General features: G+C 45.7%; 1 protein-coding gene across 2 annotated transcripts in view; it reads right to left on the bottom strand.

Annotated features, from left to right (window-relative positions):
• nbeal1 (neurobeachin-like 1) overlaps positions 1-16,155 on the bottom strand; it is a 73,360-nt gene that overhangs the window by 37,873 nt on the left and 19,332 nt on the right. Inside the window, exons 6-19 of one of the 2 annotated variants that reach the window (XM_080423059.1) lie at positions 15,555-15,682; positions 15,183-15,265; positions 12,010-12,095; positions 11,408-11,780; positions 10,204-10,310; positions 9,176-9,262; positions 6,881-6,964; positions 6,305-6,403; positions 5,038-5,612; positions 4,280-4,412; positions 3,551-3,670; positions 2,332-2,644; positions 1,709-1,788; positions 909-998 (exon numbers count right to left, since the gene is read on the bottom strand). In XM_080423059.1, coding sequence (XP_080279185.1) covers positions 909-998; positions 1,709-1,788; positions 2,332-2,644; positions 3,551-3,670; positions 4,280-4,412; positions 5,038-5,612; positions 6,305-6,403; positions 6,881-6,964; positions 9,176-9,262; positions 10,204-10,310; positions 11,408-11,780; positions 12,010-12,095; positions 15,183-15,265; positions 15,555-15,682 — 2,358 coding nt within the window. The remainder of the gene's footprint in view (positions 1-908; positions 999-1,708; positions 1,789-2,331; positions 2,645-3,550; positions 3,671-4,279; positions 4,413-5,037; positions 5,613-6,304; positions 6,404-6,880; positions 6,965-9,175; positions 9,263-10,203; positions 10,311-11,407; positions 11,781-12,009; positions 12,096-15,182; positions 15,266-15,554; positions 15,683-16,155) is intronic. The other variant, XM_080423060.1, reaches the window with a different exon arrangement.

Raw genomic sequence — 16,155 nt, 5'->3', positions numbered from 1 at the left:
ACCCATAACAAAAAGTTTTATTAAAATGTAAGTATGTAGCCTTGGGAACCAATGGTTCCCGAGCCATGTGGCCCATAGATCAGGAGCCTTTCTCCTATTTGCTTAGCATAAGGTAGCTTAATGTACGAGTGCACCCCCTGGACATGACGCTAGTATGTCACAGGGACTTACCCCTAATCCAACCCCTGATGCTGAGTGCCAAGCAGGGAGGCATTGGGTACCGTTTTTTTCCTTTCTTTTTTTTAATAGTCTTTGGTATGACTCTCCGGGGTTCTAACCCCCGACCTCCCAGTGTCAGGGCAGACACTCTAACCACAAGGCCACAGTGGTTTGTTCAAAAGATTAACAGAAAAACCCACAGACCCATCCCAGACCCCAGTTACCAGGGGGCAATAGTAAAGTAACCATAATAAGTTATTGTTTTATATTGTGTATTTGCATCATATTTCAATGTCTCAGTGGTGCAATATACTTGTATGAACGAGGGTGTGGTTCCCTGGGGTATTTGGGATGTTGGATCTTCTTTGTGTTTATGCAAGAAAATAAATAAGACAAACAAAAAACACAAAAATGCAATTAACTACAATAATTAATTTATCCCTATTTTCTGCATATTTTCCAAAATGTTCCAAAGTATTGATAATGTTTCAAAACTAGCGACAATAGTAGATCTCGCGATGCGGTGTGAGCTTGTAGATCAGCTTTTTTCGCTATTCCTCTCACGGCGAAGTATATAGGGCTTAAGCGGTTAATTAATTTATTGTTTACTTCATGGGTGTACCGGCTGTAACGGCAGTTTTGTGTGTGTGTAACCTGGTGTTCTGACCTCCCTGTACAGGCAAAGCAGCCCCCCCCTCATACGAGAGACATACGAGAGACTCACAAACACTCGGGTGTGTGTGTTCTACCTTGATGTCCCAGTTGACCACTTTGTTCCCAGTCAGCCGTCCGTGGAGCAGGTTTGGAGACAGATCCAGACAGATGGGGTTCCTGCAGGCCTGTTGTAAAAAAAAGTTTAGTCAGAGCAGAGGTAACCCTACTTCAGTGGTGTAAAGTAACTAAGTACATTTACTCAAGTACTGTACTTAAGTACACTTTTGAGGAATGTTTACTTTACTGGAGTGTTTCGAAGTTTCAATACTTTTACTTCTACTCCTCAAAAGGTAAATATTGTACTTTTACTCCACTATAATTATAGATCTGCTTTTTTCAAAATATTTTTGAAAACTTGTGAAATGGGACATTCTGCATAATGAGTACTTTCTACTTTTGGTACTTTAAGTAGTACATTTTGATACCAATAGTTTTGTACTTTTACTCAAGTCATTTTTTTATTCTGGACTCTTACTTGTAACATATTACATTACATTTAGTATTTCTGCATTGTAGTATTGATACTTTTACTTAAGTAAAAAATTTGAGTACTTTTTCCACCACTGCTCAACCCATACCTACAGCTGAACAAGTACTGCTAGAGTCATTATTGCGTAACACAAATGTTATGCAATAATGATTCTAAAAATAAAGAATAATGTCCTTGTCCGTGGAGCTGTTCTAATGCCGTTATCATTCTAATAATACCGTTCAAGGTCAAATGAGACTATAGGGGGTCTATTATTCACTTCAGACAGTTACACACGAGAGTAGAAAGGCAAGAGTTGGTATGAGCAGTGAAATGGGATGACTCATGGCCGGGTGTGCCAGTCACCTTTGGTGAATAATGCAGCAGCAGTTTGGTTGAGAGGTCGCTAAGGTCCGCCTCCTGGAATGGAGAGATACAGTTTGGACCTGGGGAGAGAGAGACAGAGAGAGAGAGAGAGAGAGACAGACAGACAGACAGACAAACAGACAGACAGACAGACAGACAGAGAGAAAGAGACAGAGAGAGAGACAGAGAGAGTAAGATACAAGGACAGAAAAGCAGATAAGATACAGTAACGTTGATGGGGGGTCCCTCAACTTGTCAAATTTTGTACATACGGTAACAATCTCGATATTGCAACATTTTCTCAAGACTTTCTCAACTACAAAATTCAACAATGCATCTCCATGTTCTATAATGTTTGAGATTACGTTGGTAAATTATGCACTTAAAATCAGAACATGTTTTGATATCTCGATACTGAATCTTTCATTCTTTCATTCCCATACCGCACCAATGCAACTAGTCGCAACTCCTTGCAACAAAACAATTTTAAGGCCAGTCCACACCAATGCAACTCCTTGCAACTGCCATTGGGGATAATGGTCGCAAGTAGTTGCAAGTAGTTGCATGTTGCAAGGAGTTGCATTGGTGTGGACTGGCCTTGACTTCCCCCCCCCTTGGCTCACCGGCGCTACAGATGGCTTTGATGTGATTGGGCTGGAGCGGCTCGTGGAACACCATGACGCTGCCTAGCTGGCCCTGCAGGGAGGTGGGGCTGCCCCACTCGCTGTCCTGCGTCCCCGCCGAGATCAGCTTGGTCAGCGACTCAGGTTTACTGCCCCCCAGCAGCCCGCCCCAGGCGTGCGGCGACAGGATGCCCCCGAGGGAGGGGCGCCCGGTGGGGGCGGACCCCGACGAGAAGGGCGGGTCGGGGATCTGAGAGGGCGGGGGCGTGGTGGTGCGGTGGCCCGCCGAGCCGATGCAGCACGAGGTGAAAGGCTGGGGGGAGGAGGGCAGAGGAGAAACCACAATGACAATGAGGTGGTATAATACAGTGACCCTTGTCAAGGACCACCAAAATGATATGCATTTGGCTGCGGACCTCCATCTCAATTTTGTTTTGTCCCAGGGACCTCCAGAAGCAAAGGTTTGAGTTAAAAATGTTCGCTTTAATATATATTCAAAGATTTGCACAAAAATAGCAGATCGACAAGCTCATAACGCGGCCAGCTTGTATATCTGCTATTTTTGAATAGCCAAAGTATAAAATATGGTTTAAATGGTTAAAATGATTGTGAATCTACATTAACTAATTTAGCTGGGTACACCCCCAAGCACCCCTGGGGGTCCCCCGGCCCCACTTTGAGAACTAATGTAATACACAACAGGTCCAGTCTCCGCACTTTCATACTTGTATGTACTCGTACTCGTATGTACTAAAACATGTGTTTTTTTTACCACTGTGCTAGTCAACAGATTTTGGGATGATGTAAATCTAGCCAGTCCACTAAACATACAGTACACATAGGTAAAATAGGTCACGGAATCTGTATGTACAGTATAGAGTTTTTCCATGTTTTTTCATGTTTTTAATGGACCCCTGGATCACACAAATAAAGTTGATTGATTGCTATTTGCTGTTTTAAAAAAATATATTATTTTATTGCAAACAGCTAAGTAATGCTGTGTTTTTTGGACGACTGTTTTAAGAAGCTGCAGTGATTCTGACTAACGATAATTGAAACTAAAAATGAACTAAATCGACTACAGTGACATGGGCGAGATGTAATGGATACCGTATGGATCCCCGCCCAGTCATCCTAGATAGATAGCTTTATTGTCATTCAACAATACATGAAATGCACAATGAATGAATCCTGTACAACTGGGGGACACGTGTCTCACCTCTGTCATGGTGGGGTACTTGAGCGGAGCCGACAGCTTCTGCTGTCCGTCCACGTAGATGTAAACCAAACTCTGACCAAACGGCCTCTTGCCTGGCACGTGCACCACACCAATGCTGTGCTGTAGACACACACACACACACACACACATTTGTAGTGGCACTCTAAATTCATATATGTTTTTCCTGAGACCGTAAAAAAAACAAAACATTTAAATTTAATTTATTTTTTACATATCTCAAAAATATCTTGTTCTAGAGACCCCCAGAAGCATAGATTTGAGTTACAAATGCTCGCTTTAAAAAATATATATTTTTGAATAGCCAATTAAATCTAAAATGACACAGATGCGTTCCCGGTCTAAATGGGTTAAAGACAGATTTGTCTTTAAGAATGATACACTAACTCACACTAACACTAACACACACACACACACACACACACACACACACACACACACACACACACACACACACACACACACACACACACTCTTTCTGAGCTACAGTATTCTGCTACATTCATCGCTGATGCCACAATTAGATTCTATTCTCTTTGATTCTATTACTCTATTCTATTAATATGACGACTCCTAATGTGTACTCCTGCCTTATTTCAACAATGCAATTCATTTGATTAGCTCTAAACTTCAATGTTCATTAAACGTACTGTACATCCCAGAGGAGTGATGCTACTGTACAGTAGGACTCAAGTGGTTAAAATGACTCACCCACAGGGAGTCACAGAAGCAGTAATCTGGCAGCATGACTGTGACGTATTCCTTTTTGGTGCACACAGCCACCACCAGGACCCCTGCTGAGCTGATGAACGCTTCAAACCCGGTGCCCCCCGGAGTGAAGAAGCTACACATGAGGAGAAAAACAAGTGAGAAGAAACACCTAGCGTTCTTTAACCAATTAAACCCTCTAGTCTTAGTGAAACCAACCTGAGCTGCAACTGTACGTGGACCGCTTTTTTTTTTCCATCTACACCAAATCTCTTCGCTAAAAATAGCCGATCTACAAGCTCAAGTTTGTAGATCTGCTATTTTTTGGCAAGTGTTCCCCCCAGAATAGGATGCTGGGGTTCAAGTGGTTAAGCACCCTTACTAGTATCAACATAGACGATGAAGAATCAGCCATTGACACTAATGGTTGCCCGATTGCACGCACGCACACACGCACGTTGTTGCCCACAACGTACTGTAGCAGCCTCGCCTCACTCACACACAGTGCAGCACTCAGCTTTCCTCACTCGACTCGTGGAGCAGCCACTTAAAAATAGCTGTCACATGCAGTGTTATACTTTGTGGGTGTTAACTTGCTAAAGATGACAAGTGCACAGAGCCTCTGCGGATAATTATGAGTGACAAATATTCTGGACGAAAGACAACCGATTTTGCTTCCTCTTTCCTTCTCTCCATAGATTTAGTGTATATTAACTTTACATCATTATACTCACTCCTTCAGTTCCCTCATGTCCTCTCACCTGTACAGCTGCTTCCTCTTGTCACCCTTGCTGGGCGGTCCCTGCTGGTCCTGGTCCAGTGACAGCCAGGCCAGGAAGCTGAAGGCGGAGCCGGGCCAGCGCTGCACCGTGGGCACGGCGATGCCGGCCATGCTGGGCGACAGGTCGAAGTACTGCATGGAGCTCTCCAGGCCCTGCTTGCGCACCATGGCGAGCAGGGCCCTGAGCGCCGCCCCCACGTACGGGTGCGGCCGGCTAGCCTCGGGGGGCCGGAGCAGACGCAGCAGACCCAGGAGCTCTCTGGCGCCGAGGGACTGGGAGCCCAGCGAGCCCAGGAGCACCAGCAGGCTCTCGGCGCAGGCGCGGTGCAGCCGCTCGTGGCTCTCCAGGGCGGCCAGCGCCCGCACGGCCATGGTGGCGTTGACGCAGGTGGCGCGGGTTTGGCGGTTGAGGCAGCAGAGGCGACGCAGCCAGTCGGCCGTGAAGAGCTGCAGCTCGGAGGAGTCCAGCTCCGGCAGCCACTGCACCAGCAGCAGCAAGGGATCCACGTTGCTGATGCCCAGGATGCCCACGGACGTGTGCTCGCCCTCCACCGCCTGCACACACGCACACGCACACACACACACAATGATGGCAATGATCAGTCAACCAAACAGTCAGACAGACAGCAAGGTAAAAAAAGAGTCAAACCTCTGTCGCACGACGGTGTCACTTGCCAACCAGAAATGATTAGCTTGAAAATAATTCAATTTTGGCTTCAATTTGGCTTAAGGAGGACATATAGCAGTGGTTCTCAACCTGTGGGTCAGGACTCCCGGGGGGGTCCCCATATGATTTTTTTGGGGGTCCCCAGATGACAGTGAAGTGACAATTTAAGGACTTTGAAGACCTTTTTAATACCTTTTTTATTTTTTTATTTTTTATGAAATGAAAAAAAATACCAATACTGCATCAAAAGTAATCAACAATCTCTATAGTCTATACTATAAAAACTGGTCAAATATTGGCCAAATTGTCAAAAAATAAAAGAAAGAGGCAGAAATTGTGAAAATAGACGATCTACAAGCTCACAACGCCTCGCAACGGGAGGCATTGTGAGTTTGTAGATCTGCTATTTTCACAATATGTATCTGTGGGAACTGAGTCAAACTAAATGTACAATTCCAAGTGCTTCTCAGGGGGGGGGGTCCCCAGTTCAAATATGATTATTATGGGGGGTCGCGGCCTGAAAGGGTTAAGAACCACTGAAATAGAGAACTAACAGGCACAACAGACAAGTCTCTCTTACCATGTTCATGAGCTCCTTGAGAAGGTGTCTGGACGGCTGGCCCAGGGAGACCAGCACCTCGTAGAGGTGATTATAACCGATCCGCTCCTTGAACACCTCCTGTATGGGTGAGATGTCTCTGTCAGCTTTGTGTTTGTGGGAAAGGTGGTACGAACGAAGCACAGGTTCAAATCCCCATATCCACGTATTTTCATTAAAGCCAAGCGATATGGCCTAAAGCGCCCTTGGGATCAATAAAGTCTATCTATCTACAATATCTAACATTTATAATCACTATATTCGTGAACCAAATGTCAATATTTGATATCATCTTCTGTTGGCCACTGCGCTGTTTCACTTGAGCAAAGGATTAGTTTAATGACCCTGTAATTGCTGAGGGAGGGCTGAATGCATTCACTTTGCTCCAGGGATTCAAACTCGCAACCTTACTGTTAGCGCGCTGATTCTCTAGTGTTCTCAGATCAGAACAAAAGAAGCATCAAGACACCGAATATTAGCATCTCAAGTAAGTTAGGGATTCAGCCCAATTTCGTACACTGCATGCACACTACTGTACACAGTACACTGATCACTTACCTTTGCAGCTGGTGATTTATGCATGACCGTTGTCAAGGCTTTGATGGTTGCTATGGCGAGAGAGTCCAAACGCCCCTGAAACACCTGGGAGAAGAACAACGTTTTTGAGTCACTAGCAGGTCAGGTCGCCTGTTGCCGGCGCAGTGGAGGGGGGAACGTGACAGCGGTGTGATCGGACGTGAATGAAGTCTCCTTTTATTCCAGCAGAATATGTTTGCCACACAGCACTTTGGATGGCATGCACAAAGTTTAACGCTTATAAGGGCTTTGCATGGTAAAAATAATAATGTAGTCATTTAAAACAATAAAATAGATAAATATCGCAGCTCACAACATGCAACCACGCTTGCGGGAATTAAAAGGAGACTTACATGCACGTCTACATGTGGGGGGCTTATTTGTGTGTGAGTGTGAGACCCTGTGAGTAAAATCAGCAGTGACGTTAGATCCCAGATTATCGGTGCTTGTGTTTGGAAGGAGGCTGCAGTAACAGCTTTAACTGCAGTAGTTGTGGTGTCAGAAGGGAGACTCTCTCCTTTCTGACACCCGGAGCATCTGACAGGATGAGGAAGTATATATAGTATACAAAAACATACGTAGTACCACCCACCTCCACACAGATAAGACACAAAAATCTCTCAAGAGGAAAAACCTCTCTTTCTTAACAAACACCCACACACGTAGAATGCAGCCCATTAGAACAAACACCAAACCATGAGAAATAATGACAAACAGAACAAACACAGCTCCGTCCAGCTCTGTCCTTCACCGTCAACATGTTTTGAGGTCGTAAAATAAACCCACGGATTCATGGCGTACAGTGATCAAGCGCTTAATCAAACATTGTGGCACGGACCGGCTGGAGAGGGACTGTGGGTAAGGGAAAATAAAAAAGGAGGACTCAAACCATGATCATCATCATCATCATCAACAAATCCAGGCCATCACAAGCCACAGACTGCTGTGAGAACACAAGCCAGGCTGACATGACAGCATTCCAATGGAACCCAGAGTACTGTGTAACCGCAGGAAAACCAGGGAGGAGTGATTGGTGGGAGTGGGGTGTGAGGGGTGTAAAAGGGGGGCAAAGGAGTCAAACAAGTGTGGGGGTGGGTGGGTGGGGGGAGGGGTGGGGGGTTGGCGCGTGGGAGGCCGAGAGGTAACTCTACAGCAATGACACAGGCTGAATTGGCATTTTTGTGATATTTCTGATTTGCGCCTTTAAGTCATCAATGCAACTTCCAGCTCATTCCAATTAGTTTTTTCTAAGTTGACTAGATTGGCAAGTTAGATCTACATTTGATTCCTCACTCGTCCACTACGCTAGCCCAGTTACCTGGCAACCCACTTGACAGTGCAGCGATTGCGCTGCATCGACCCCTGTATCCAATTACAGCTGCTGCACAACGTGTGTTTGTTTCTGTGCGTGTGGGGGTGTATATGCGGCCTGTGCAGGTTTATGCATGCGTCCATCTGCATTCATGCTAACCAGATCAATAGAGGGATTACATCTTATAAAAGTGGCCTTTGTGTAAGAAACCTGAATAACTGCACTGATGGGAACAGGTGATTGTGTTGTGTGGATACAGCACATTCTAGTGAATGGACTCCATTAGTTTCCATTACTAAACACTACTCTATTCAGCCAGTTTACAGGTGAGCCGGGCAGGGGAGTGACAGCTCAGTGTCTCCACATGCAAACAAAAACCCCCAGTCATTCAGTTAGGCCCGAGTTCAGACTAACAGGCAACAGGCAACTGGAACCATTAAAGGAATTTGAGTGGGACAAAGGGGGGTCTCAAGGTTAAAGGTAAGCTTGTGCAGGTGGAAGTGGGCTTTTTCTAAATCAGGATCACATCGCAGCAATGTCTGATAACCTTGTCTAAAGGTACAAGTAACTAAGCAGGGCCATTGCCAGGAATTCTGGGCCTCATGAAAAGATAACAGGCCCCTTAAAATGTTTACCAATGATGACATTATTAATACAGCGGGACACTATGTCACCTTGGCCCCCCATGGAACATTATTATCACTTCATAGTTGGCCCTGCCAGTGGGGCACCTACAGTGTAATGATATGAAGCCTCTTACAGGCACTATTGAACAAAGCCTCAGTTAACTAGGGCAATGCAGGGCGCGGGTCTTGCTGTGGAGTGGCCATCTGGCTCTGCGCTGGTTGACATGTGAGGTTTGGCAGGTGGTGGTAACAGCGGTAGCAGGTGAGGGAGGAGGTGGGGGGTGGTGTCAGGGGTGGGGTGGGAGTTTGGGGTGGGGTGGGGTAGTTTCTCGGCGGTACCTGAGTGTCCCTCTCTCCTGTCAGTAACCTGTTGTTGGTTATATCTTTCTGGTCCTTGTCAGCCGCCGTGCACCTAGCATTAACCAGCTGACACACAATAACATAACAGGCAACGTGTCAACTTTTAACATCCAAATGTGTATGTGAGAGAAAGAGAGAGAGAGAGAAAGACATGGGAGGAAGGGCTGGGGGACAAGATAAAGGGGCGACAAAGGGTGGGAGAGAAGGGAGAGGAGGAGGAGGAGGAGGAAGGTTGGGGGTGAGAGGTTAAAAGGCGATGGTCCTTGGAGGGGGCTCTGGCTATGTGTTGGTGTTCCAGCAAGGCTGTGGGGGGAGGTTATCATGCATTGCAAAGGAGGCCAAAATGCTAGGTACGAAACATATAGGCTAGACCAGACCAAAGCAGAGGAAAACAAGACTAAAGAGCCTAAAAGCCCCACTAGCGGTCCCTAGAGGTAATGGCAATCCTATTATTTAATTTTGAGATATTTTCTGTGCAAGTGGAAACGTTGTCCTATGGGTGGCGCTAGAGGAAAGGCCAGGGAGTCACCAAATTCACTAGGGTTCATCCTCCGGCCGAAGAGCATGCAGATGCAGAGCAAATTCCTTCTCTGCAGATTACAAGAACAAGATGCATATTTTGTTTGGGACCAAAGTGTTGGATGTGTATGGATGACCATGTGGACTGACATCGCCATCCACTAGCAGGGCTAAAAACCTCAAATGAGAAGGTTTCAAATATAACTAGTAGCAGATATGCCTTACAAATAATGGTTACAAATCAAACTAAAACATCTTCAATCCCTTTTTGAACAAAGTAAAAATTGTTCCAATATTCAAGAAATATCGCCCCACAAGGTCCGACACCTAAAGTGCTTCTAGTTTTCTTCTTCTTTTTAAATAATTCAATTACATTTCAGCTGACTCGCTGTGGGCTCTCTGGTGGCTAGACATGAACAAACAGAGCAAACCACACAAGTCAAACTCAATGTGGACATGACAAGGAACATGAGGGCCCAGCAGTGTACCTTGCTGTTCTGCAGCAGTCGGGTCAGGTGCTCAAAACAATTACTGTTGAGGAAGATGGCTTGCAGAACAGGCCTGTCTGAACAGAGGAACATGTCCCTGATGGTATCTGAGAGAAGGAAGGAAAAAGAAAGAAACAAACAAACAAACACGATAAGTAAGTCACATTCTCACTATATGACTAAAACAAGACTAAAATGACATAACAAGCAAATAATAAACATGCGTCCCCTGTTCCACCAATGATGCTTTGCATATACAAATATATATATATATTTGTTTAAAGTTATTTAAACAAATTATCAAGTTCAGCTGCAAGAATGAAGACATCTACTATCACTTGTTTAATGGAACACGATATGCTAAGCTTATAGCGTGCGTGCGTGCGTGCGTGCGTGCGTGCGTGCGTGCGTGCGTGCGTGCGTGTGTGTGTGTGTGAAACCTACAATGTCATCGGGTGGGGTACAATTAGTTGACGCCTACCCTCGGTGGAATGAAAACAAATAAATAAGCAAGGCTTTTAATGCCATGGTGTGCGCAAAGGATTCACAAAACAAAGCTGAGGCAAAAGCCGCTTCTCATGTTACCCCTAGCAACAAGGCGTTGAGGATCAAAGATCAATCAGGATTCAGCAACAGTGCTACATATTTGTCTCCTCGAATGTTTTCAGAAACGTCTTTTAAATGGAGTTTTTCCTGTAAGTCCCCCAGTGGTTCCCAAACTTTTCAGCTCAAGACTCAAAAGGGAAATCAGATGTTTGCCCGGATCCCACGATTGCAAGATTGCAGACCTGCTATTTTCACTACATCTTAAACATTTGTTTTCTAATTTAGGGGATTTCTTTAAAATGTGTGATTTTTTTGTGGAAATCTTTAGAAAATCTTTAAAAATAATAATAATGAATGACAAAATGTAGGAATAAAAAAACAAAGGGATATTCACTCGCGACCCACGAAAATGGATCCGCGACCCACAAATGGGCCCCGACCCACTGTTTGGGAAACAACGCCCTACGCCCTTCTTCTTCTGGAGTTTCTCCATAGATCCATCGCCACGTGTGTCTGTGACACATGACACTACAGAGTGCCAGACGAACGAACAAAACAGACAAAATGTAACAAATCCCTTACAACAACAATGCCAATTAAGTCAAACCTCTCTCTGTTACTGTAAGTGGTTCCCCACCCCACAGCAAGTGCTCTTTACCTAGCATGTGGACTTGCAGCGCCACAAAGCGGCTCTCCCAGTTGCGGCCCAACGTGGGGGCTCGTCCCTTGGCCTGTTGTTGCTGCTGCTGCTGGGAGGCCGCGGCGGCCGGGTCCGAGTTGAGCAGCTTGAAGTAGTTCTCCAGCACCGAGGCGATCTCCACCTGCCGCTGGTCAGAGCTGGCGGCCAGAAGGCGGTGCACCACCTCCCGCAGGCAGCCCAGGGTGAGCAGGGCCTTGCGGTCGGGGGCCTGGCTGTCCCAGTCCTCGCCGTCGTCAAAGGAGGAGGTGGAGCCGCCGCCCGTGGAGCAGTCGGCCAGCACCCGCATCAGCACCTCCATGGTGGCCGGAGAGATGGCCTGCAGGGCGTTCCTCTGTCCAGGGGACGGAGGGAAGAGCAGGAGATGGGAGGGAAGAAAGACAGACAGACGGAAGGAGAAAATGCAGACAAAGAGAAAGAACGTGAGAAAGAAAGACAGAGAGAAAGAAAGTCCAAATGTAGCTGCAGTCACTATACACAGTTCCACAACTGGCCGTTGCAGGGGATCAAACCTGCAACTTTTCAGTCACGGGACGGGACCACCCTGTCAGGTCGAGGCTTACCTGTTCACCAGCTACTATGGCTCCAAACAGGTGCAGCAGGCAGCATTTCAGACTGTCTTTCAGATGCTCGCTCTCCTGGAAGCACTCTGGACGGACGGACGGACGCACACGCACACACACACACACACACACACACACACACACACACACACACGTTATTTGGAATTGCAGGCCCACTGTTGGCTATGCAAATATAACACGACCGCAACATGAGGCTGCAGCTGAGCTGACAGCTGTTAACCTCCCCGTCTCCCACACCTTCACATACTGAGAAACACAGTCGCACGCATGCACACACACACACACACATTTTAATCTCTTAAAGGGACACTATCATGATTACGTCTATATATTTGGTGTAGGTTTAATGTTCCATTAGCATCCATAACACTAAGCAGTCTTCTGTGTCTCTGAAGCACCGCTGGAGATGTGCTTTACTAGTTACTTCGATGATGTCACTGAATGTGAAAACTACAACCCTTACTTCCTGGTTTTTAGCCGCTACCCTCGGTGACCGTGACATTTTGTCCTTGTTTACCTTGTCTATGGCAAAACAGCGACCTTGACATCAGAAAAGACTAATCAGGTTAGTGTAACTGTGGCCATATACAGTATGGGCAGACTAGGAAAACCATCAACTACCAACAGAGAAATTCATCGGAAGCGTGATGCTGTCCCTTTAACTCCTACATGGTGTACATGTACACCATCAACCTACACTAAGAGAACTCTGGCTCACACAAAATACACGCCCACATACACACTCACTCACACGGGGGCAGCCCTGTCAGTGACCTGTGGTCATCCATTAACTCATCTGTCAACATAATATCATGGTGGGCAGCGGACACGTGAGCTTCTGGCTCCGGTCTGTCTGTTTTCTCCATCCCTGCCTCCCACACACACACACACACACCCTCCCACTGCAAAATCCTGAGTGTTTGTTTAGCTCGTCCCGACAGGTACGCCTCGGCCCGACAGTGTGGTCCCGTCCCGTAACCCAAGAGGTGCGTCACAACACCAGGGATTTTGCTGTGTAGGATCGCTGCATCGGAAACACAGCTAACGATAAAGTCATGGCATCCCTGCCTTGGCATCGCTATTGAAATGCACACCGACACGCGTGTCTGTCGATGGCGTCATCCTTGATGCGTCTGGACCCTTAGCTTTCCTAGGATTCAATCTGCCTGGAGTCTCCCTCTGGTGCTTTACATCCCCTCATGTCTGCCTCTCTATCCATTTGTCTTTGTAAGGACAAAGCAGACTTCCCATTGACATTTAACAGGAGATTATTAGTGAACATAATACAGGTGTTTGTGTTGTGAAGCACAGTTTCCCTTGAGAGAACAGGGTTCTCAAGGGTCATTTTCTGTTGCAAACTTTAAGATTGTGTGTCACAGAATGATGTCCTTCTAAATAATGATCATTAGGTATTATAACTATATATGTCATTTTCTTTTCTTCCAAAAACGGGATATTTACGTGTTAAAAAGCTGTATTTCCGTAGGCACATCCAACAACAATTCTGGCTTTGACATTGTCCTCACCCACTTGTAGTTTCACCAACATACTTCAGTTCTCTCCCTAACCATCTGTCTCCTTTGCCCAAATGAAATAGCGATCTATTTACACACTTCTATTAGTAATCACATTAGGAAAAACTGCAACACAACAACAATGCTTGTGTAACTAAGACATTAGCTGAAAAACATAGGTTTTTACATGTGTGGATTACACAACAGTCTCTTGACTAGCGGTATACATTTCCTGGTTGCTGGGGTGCATTTTGACGCAATTCGATATTAAGTCAATGTGCTGAGAGGTACATGGTCCTGATATGTAAGGAGTCCAGTCTGTTCCTATTTGTGCGTTTGACTGAGAAGCTTGCAGCTTACAACGAAAAACCAAAAATACAGAGGGAAGACATCCTCACCCATTTTAACCACACTTTGCCCACACCGTGCTCTTTATTATTTGGATTAACTTGATTTTTACATTTTTACACACTAAAACTTAATCTCACACACTATCATACACACACACACACTCACATAAACACAGCCTGTCAGGTTTCTAAAGTGGACCTGACGGGAAGGGGGGGCGTTATCTTGGTTCAGATACCAAACCACAACAGCATAGAGAAGAGAGTCTGTTTGTTCGCAATGGCATCCAGGATCAGTGGAGAGGCCAGACAGACACCATGCTCTATCAAACCATTGGAACGCCTGGCAAACACAGCAAGGACACAAAGACTGGATTCATCTGGATCCAGAGAGAGAGAGAGAGAGAGAGAGAGAGAGAGTGGAGAGAGAGAGAGAGAGAGAGAGAGAGAGAGAGAGAGAGAGAGAGATAACTAAAAACATGGCAGCTCTCAGGGAAAAGCTGCCGGGACACTAGCTCAGAGAAGGGAAGAAAGAAAGAGAAACAGGCTGAGAAAGAGACTCGGAGAGAGAAGGAGGAAGGACAGAGAGAGAGAGAGAGAGAGAGAGAGAGAGAGAGCGAGAGAGAGAGAGAGAGAGAGAGAGAGAGAAAAGCAGCTTGCAGAAGCTGCTTTTCATAGACAGACAGGACATGCAAACTAAAGACTGTAACAGTACACTCACTGAGGGCTATTCACACACAGGGACAGTGTGTGTGTGTGTGTGTGTGTGTGTGTGTGTGTGTGTGTGTGTGTGTGTGTGTGTGTGTGTGTGTGTGTGTGTGTGTGTGTGTGAGTGTGTGCGTGTGTGCGTGTGTGTGTGTGTGCTTTTGTACAATTATGTTGCTCTTTTGTTCAATGAACTGTGGACACAAATTCTTTCACAGATTTGTTCCTCCCATGAGGAGCGTTAATATTTAGGACTCATCAGGATCTAATAACAATACAATGGAAGCATTTCTGCAATGTGCTTCTTTATTGGTGGTGAAAGAATAGCAGCAAAATCTCGTATTTAGGAAGCTGTCATTTCACTCTGCTTAAAAACCAACAACCGCAGCCTCTGGGAATTTGGAAATGACACACAACTGTATCGTGACTTGTGACTGTGCAGTGTGTAAGAGTGAGAGAGTGAGCGAGTAAGAGAGAGAGTGTGGTGTGGACAAAGGGTAGGAAAGAAGATTGTCAGGGAAAGGAAATGGGGATAAGAAGAAGTGGTTGGACGAGGCCACAGCGTAGATAGAGAGAAGGAACTCACGGTAGAAAAAGGGGACAAACTCCACGGTGAGCGGAGCCGCCTTGTACTTCTGTCTGCTCCGCTCCACAGCCCCCAGCTTCTCCCTGCACGACGCACCACACACACACACACACACACACACACACACACACACACGTATTAGAAACTTGTGAGGAGCCAATTCATGGATCACCAAGGTCCTGTTGTCAAACTGTGACTGACTGAAACAGCTACGAAATAGCTAAACATTTTAACGTCTGTTTTGGCTGTTAATTATGTCAAAATTGCACAAGCAAGAGTTATCCAACCTGCATCTTTTTTAAAGCGACAAAAAAAAATCTTTATTCGAAACTCATGCTAAGCTAGTTCTGAGCTAACTGCTATGTGTTTTACCCGCAAGTGTGATGCCTCCAGTTGCGGTACGGATCATAGAGGCTCTCGCAGAAAGCCAGCGCATGACGCACAAACTCTTCAGCCTGGGTCTGGTCTACCATCTCCTTTTCCTTTGTTTTACTCTTCAACTGCAGCGCAAAACACACACACACACACACACACACACACACACACACACACACACACAAAGACGAGACAGAATGACATGAGATGCAGGTCAAGCACCACATTTAAACCCAGGACATAAAATAAAACTTTTTTCCCCACAGCCCTTCTTTAGCCATGGAGTACGTGCCAACTACTCACACTCATATTTTCCAGAAAACATAAATTAAGTGCGTGTGAATGTATGTCTGTAAATGCAATGTGTACATGTGTACGTGTTCACAAGCTACAAGGCTTTGGTTGTGACATTGCCCTTGCTGTGCGTAGGGCTGTCACCGATCATGATCATGACATTTTACTTGACGATTAATTAATCATACATACAAATAATTGTGATCAACGATTTAATTGTGTTTTTGACTTTGAACATTGGAACATATAAATGAAAATGTCATTTCTGTTTGGCTTTTATGCTTTTAAAAATTGCCCAGGGCAG

Source organism: Gymnoscopelus braueri (genome assembly GCF_963280865.1).
Source record: "Gymnoscopelus braueri genome assembly, chromosome: 24".
In the NCBI taxonomy this organism is placed as follows: Eukaryota; Metazoa; Chordata; class Actinopteri; order Myctophiformes; family Myctophidae; genus Gymnoscopelus; species Gymnoscopelus braueri.
Note: the sequence above shows the minus strand (reverse complement) of the source record. Positions and strands in the feature narration are given on the sequence as shown.